The sequence below is a fragment of the Hyperolius riggenbachi genome, chromosome 3 (assembly GCF_040937935.1).
Source record: "Hyperolius riggenbachi isolate aHypRig1 chromosome 3, aHypRig1.pri, whole genome shotgun sequence".
NCBI lineage: Eukaryota > Metazoa > Chordata > Amphibia > Anura > Hyperoliidae > Hyperolius > Hyperolius riggenbachi.
Genome location: NC_090648.1, coordinates 353,490,020 through 353,496,019, shown reverse-complemented (window position 1 = coordinate 353,496,019; position 6,000 = coordinate 353,490,020). Strand labels below are relative to the sequence as shown.

The window sequence follows — 6,000 nt, the reverse complement described above, 5'->3', positions numbered from 1 at the left end:
GTAAAAATACACCCCAAAACACATTACACTACTTCTCCTGAGTACGGCGATACCACATGTGTGGCACTTTTTTGCACCCTAACTGCGCTAAGCGGCCCAAAGTCCAATGAGTACCTTTAGGATTTCACAGGTCATTTTTGTTTCAAGACTCCTCCTCACGGTTTAGGGCCCCTAAAATGTCAGGGCAGTATAGGAACCCCACTAATGACCCCATTTTGGAAAGAAGACACCCCAAGGTATTCCGTTAGGAGTATGGTGAGTTCATAGAAGATTTTATTTTTTGTCAGAAGTTAGCAGAAATTGATTTTAATTGTTTTTTTTTCACAAAGTGTCATTTTCCGCTAACTTGTGACAAAAAAATAAAATCTTCTATGAACTCACCATACTCCTAACGGAATACCTTTGGGTGTCTTCTTTCTAGAATGGGGTCATTTGTGGGGTTCCTATACTCCCCTGGCATTTTAGGGGTCCTAAACCGTGAGGAGTAGTCTTGAAACCAAATGTCGCAAAATGACCTGTGAAATCCTAAAGGTGCTCATTGGACTTTGGGCCCCTTAGCGTACTTAGGGTGTAAAAAAGTGCCACACATGTGGTACCGCCGTACTCAGGAGAAGTAGTATAATGTGTTTTGTGGTGTATTTTTACACATACCCATGCTGGGTGGGAGAAATATCTCTGTAAATGACAATTGTTTGATTTTTTTTACACACACTTGTCCATTTACAGAGAGATTTCTCCCACCCAGCTCTTCATAGGGGATTCTCAGGATTTATTTATTTTCAAAAGCACTTAGTGAATGGCAGTTGCTCTGTCCAACTGCCAGAAAACTGTGTAGCGAGCAGGGAAGCTGGCCAGTATCATTGTGTAAATCCTTTCTAGGGAATATCTTTATAAAACAATAAAAGCCTTGCTGTGAATCCCTTGCTGTGAATGAAGAGATGGACTAGTCCAAAACCTGTCGCTTCTGTCAGATTTCTACTACCTACTGTAAGTGACAGCAACATAGGAGAAAAGTAATTTATGGCTCATTTTACTCTGGAAAAAAAACGTACTTCTTTTTTGTCTGTTTGCACATATTTTAAATTTTACAATTTTTCGCTATAGTACCCCTTTAAGTTCGCTGTATGCTGTTCTTGTGTCACTTCCTGTAAAACAGCATTGTGGGCTCTGCCAATCAACATTTGCAATTGTTTGCTGTCGCTTGTTGGTGTTTTCTGATGTTCAACCGCAATGCCAGCAAAAGCAACTGACCTCTCATTGTACACGTAGCGTCCAAGATGAGATAAGACAACGGGATCTACCACGTTGATATGAACAGCGCCAACTGCTGTTGTTTAAAAAAACGCTTCTATTCACTTGAATGGAACAACCTTAGATTCCTTTTCAACAATGCTTTTGTCAGCAGACAAAAAAACCTTGTGTTTTCCACCAGTATGAACCAGCCCCAACCCAATGTCCTGAACCCAGTTAAAGGTCCAAGATGTCAGGACCAGATGAATGTGTACTTGCTTTGTGAGACCTCTGTTGCTGTAGGTCTTTAAGATGCTTAGCAATGGTTCTGGTCTACATAACAGTGACCTACGTATATCCTCCTAGCTTTGTTTAGTTAGCAAGTAAGCAGTATATTTATATGTAAAAAAAACTAGGGAGAAAAACTTATACCTCTAGAAAGTTATTCACCTCCGCCAGGATCCTTTGTTTTCCAATTGAGATGCTGTTGAGAGCAACTGAGTTGAAATCAATGGTGGCCCTTCTCCTTGCCCTGAATTGCCTGCCCATTTACACCACTTCTACAACTTCTATTCATGCTAAGGCTGGCAGTCTCAACATACTACTCACAATGACATCATCACATGTTTGCACACAGAGGATATGTGGCAAAAAGAGGGGGCCATCGATCCCCTGAGAAGGAAGCAGCCCTTACTGCTTCTCATGAGAGATGGGGGAGGGAGAGAGTGTATGCTCTAATAGACAAATAAGGAAGTTATTTTTACACAATGCTAATTTATATACAGTAACTGTGCTTCTTCCTGGAAGTGAACAAAAAATGACTTGTTAATATTGTCTAGACGGAAATAAGGATGTCTGTAGTTAGTGTTGAGTGTTTAGAGGAATTTTCAGGCCAGTTTTACATCTATTATTTGCGTTGGAGTGGGGATGTGATGCCGCTGCTGCATGCCACCACAATGCAATAAATGACAAACCTATGACCCTGACAGGGTCATATGCATAGTGCCGCCCCCGCTCAGTGACGTACTGCTTGCTGGAAGTACGTCACTGGGATTCCCGCTAGTTCACGCACGTCATTTACACTATGCGCATCGCCCATATAATATACCATTACCCCAAGCACCCTGCGGTAACGCGCTGATGCCCTTGCATCAAATCGGACACTCCCAGCGCACTGCAAGGCACTGCAGTAATTGTGAAAGTCTCCATAGACTTTTATTGCTTTTGCAGCCCCTTGCGGCAAAATAGGATAACATAACGCAGGTTTAGCCTGCTAGTGCAAAGGCATGCATGATTTGACACAATTATGTAAATTGCATGCTACAGAAAGACAGTTACAACAGCTTTGATAGAGATGTTTATTTATATACTATAATATTATATCCTGCAAACTAAATTGAGAAAATATTATGATAAGTATAATCTACTGCATGTAGTGCACAGATAGGGGGTACATTATAAAAGGGCGTCTGGAATTTTGGGCACCAAAGAAAGCCAATAGTAGAATATCTGTAAATTCTACTATTAAAGTGTAAAGAAGGATCATTACTATAGCTAAACCCTTACTCCCGCACAGGACCCTCCCTCCTGACAACTAACCCTAACCACAGCCCCCCCCCCCCCCCCCACACAAACACCCTACCGGAGGCCTAACCTTTACCAACTCCCCCAAGCCTAGCGTTGACCACCCACCTGCTGCCAATCGTCCATTGAAATAGTGGCATGGGGGGGGGGGGGGGGGGTAAACATCAGGGACTGGACCTAGTGCCAGCTATTTATTAGGCGCTGCCACTACCACTTTTTCAGTTTGCACCTATGACGATGCTCAAAGTTCAATCGCTAGCGGGCGTCCAAATTTCCTGCTACCAAAAGGCGACATGACTTGTCCTTTTGCCACAGTAGGCACAATACAGAGTAATGCACACTGCACTGCTTCGCATCCTTCCCACCACTAACCAGGCTCCTCCTTTCCCTGAGATTGAACAATTTTTACCACCTGAAAGATAGCCTCTTCAGTTTCCTCCTCACTCTTGTATTTTGTTTGTTTGTTTGTTTTTTGCTATTATACCTTTCACTTGACAGTTATGATTTTCACTCAGTAAAAACAACTGGAAAATGATTTTGTTATGTGTTAGTTTCAAGCTGCAATGCAATACAATGTGAACAGTATGAAGAGGATAATTTTTCGACATCCATTGTATATACAAACAAGCAGATCATTATGTAACTGGTTTTGGTAAAGTTAGCATCAACTTGAGCAAGTTTTAAACGTAAATTTCTCCACCAGTAGTCGCAGAATAAGCAGTTCTGGGATGGATTCAATGCCTTGGAAAACTTAAACCATGTTGTTTATGATCCAGTCAGTGTACTTGGAGACATCAGTGTAGATACCAGGCTTGTTCTCCTCAGCACAGCCAGATCCCCAGCTGACAATGCCAAATAGATGCACTATGCCATCCACTTCACAAACCAGGGGGCCTCCTGAGTCTCCCTACAGAGATAATGTATAATAAGAAGCAAGTCATTTTTTTTAAAGTATATTACACTTTACTGTACTTTGCACCTGACAATGATCATCTCTGTCAAGAATCCATCATTATACTTCCAAACTTTTTGAGATAAGAAAGAGTGACACTTAAGCCACACACTTAATCACACCCCCAGCACACCCCCTAATCACGCAAACCACAAAGATTTCAAAGGAAAAAATATGTTGTTTTATAATTCAAACCACACAGGTCCTTTTTTCCTGTTCCTTTTCCTTCGTATTAACATTTGAAAATAAAACAATATATACATTTAAAGGATGGGAATAAGTCAATTAAACACATTTTTCAGTAGGAAAATTAACATAGATCTGTATGTCAGTCCTGAAAGAGGGACACATGAGGAAGAAAGATGCACAGAGGGTTTGGGTTCCCAAACAGGGACTGTCCCTCCACAAGAGGGACAGTTGGGAGCTATGTTCATCATGGGTACAGCAGTTCCCGACCCCCTCGGCCAGCGATCCACTTGGTGAATTGGCTAAGGGATCTTCCCTCCCATTCGCCCGCATGACATCACTCCTGCTCTACTCCGTCGGCCCTCTGCCCCCAGAAGAAAAATCTAGTTCTGGCAAGTTGATTCCATAAATTAGACTTTCTGTGATTTAAAAGAACTGTTAAAGAGTAACTGTCAGGCTGCAGAAGCTAATTTAAACCTCTATTCTCCTGTGTTAAACAGTTTAGACAGAAGCCAAAAAGACATTACTAAAGATAAAGATCTCTCTTACATTTAATGTGTGCTTATCAGCACATCTAAGCTCCTAAGGAGGACGCAAGCCGCATTCCATACTGCAAAGCATTCTGGGGCCCTCCCCTCGGCTGCTAAGGAGAAGACGGGATCAAGTTTCAGCAGCTTCTAAAGCAGTCCAGCCACAGCACAGATAAATCTCCGGGAAGATTACTCTGCAGCAGTCCGCTATTGTTCCTAGCCACATGGCTCATTAATATTCACTGCACACTGTGTTATTCTGTACTAGCTCCTCTGTGATCAGAAGCAGGCAGGACATGACGACACATTTGGCTTCACAAACATGGAACCTGCCATGGGCTGTCAGGAGCATCATTCTCTGCATATACTATATACAAATTCTGTGAAATCCAAACGTGGACAGTGAAATGCATATGTAATGTAAGTACAGCCAATCTTTAGCTACTGATATATGTGTTTATTTTCTCTGAGACCTTATACCTAACAGCTCCTCTTTAAGGAGGTGGGGAGGTTGAGTGTTTTTTACCTGGGGTCCTTCAGCGTCCTTCCAGTCCCCTCCATTGTGCCACTGTCACCCCAACTAAAATCCGTATTTGGTCGTAGTTGTGGACTATGGGGCATGCACGGTGCCGGCCACGTACCTTGTCAATCAACCATGGCTGGGAGTATTCTGAGCATGCGCAGTTGCAAGTTTTACATACTGCACATGCACAGAATGCATGGGGAGCATGATCCAGGAGGTGTGCGAGGCTGGGACAGAGCATAGGGTGATAGCACCATTACAGAGGGGACTAGGAGGTCACCAATGGATCTCAGATGCTACGGGGGGCTGGAAGAAGCCCCAGGTATGTAAAAATATACTTGTTTCCAACACTTGAGATTTACTTTAAGTCACATAACTAGAAAGTATTTTGATTGGCTGATGTGAGTAGAAAAAAATGCTTAATCTCCCCCATACTGTATGGGTTTAGAATGTACTAAGAACGTACCTGGCATGCATCAACGCCTCCTTCCATAAAGCCAGCACAGAACATTCCTGGCAAAATCTTATCACCATGAGAAAAAGGAGATTGGCATTGTGCCAAAGGAAGAATTGGCATGTGGGCTTCCTGGAGAAATAATGCATAATAATCAGCTCCTGCAGATACAAAAGGAAAGAGATATGTGGAACTTTCCCTGAATCATTTTATATTATTGCAAATGTCAGCATATTTCAGATGTCTACTCACCATGGTACTGGTGTCCCCAACCAGCCACTTCACAGTGCTGTACAGATCCAGTTGCCTTGGTAATTTGCTGTAAACATATGGGCTGTATAAACTGGGAGAACTGTGCACAGACTCCATTCACATCTTGCAGTTTCATTAGGGCTGAGGAGAGAACCAAAGCAGTCAACAGAATGTGGTAAATTATTAGAGGATAGTGTACATAAGGCATACTCTGAACTGTAGCACCAGATTCCCAAAAAAATGATCTCTGCTTTAGATATGGGGGAAGCTAATTTACAGCACATTTTCT

At 42.5% G+C, this 6,000-nt stretch overlaps 1 protein-coding gene across 1 annotated transcript in view; it reads right to left on the bottom strand.

The window, feature by feature from the left end:
* Positions 1-2,574: 2,574 nt before the first annotated feature.
* The window catches only part of F12 (coagulation factor XII), a 79,201-nt gene continuing 75,775 nt past the window's right edge, over positions 2,575-6,000 (bottom strand). The window contains exons 12-14 of the mRNA XM_068277097.1: positions 5,712-5,852; positions 5,472-5,620; positions 2,575-3,721 (exon numbers count right to left, since the gene is read on the bottom strand). Of these exons, the coding sequence (XP_068133198.1) occupies positions 3,566-3,721; positions 5,472-5,620; positions 5,712-5,852 (446 nt within the window). The 3' untranslated portion in view covers positions 2,575-3,565. The remainder of the gene's footprint in view (positions 3,722-5,471; positions 5,621-5,711; positions 5,853-6,000) is intronic.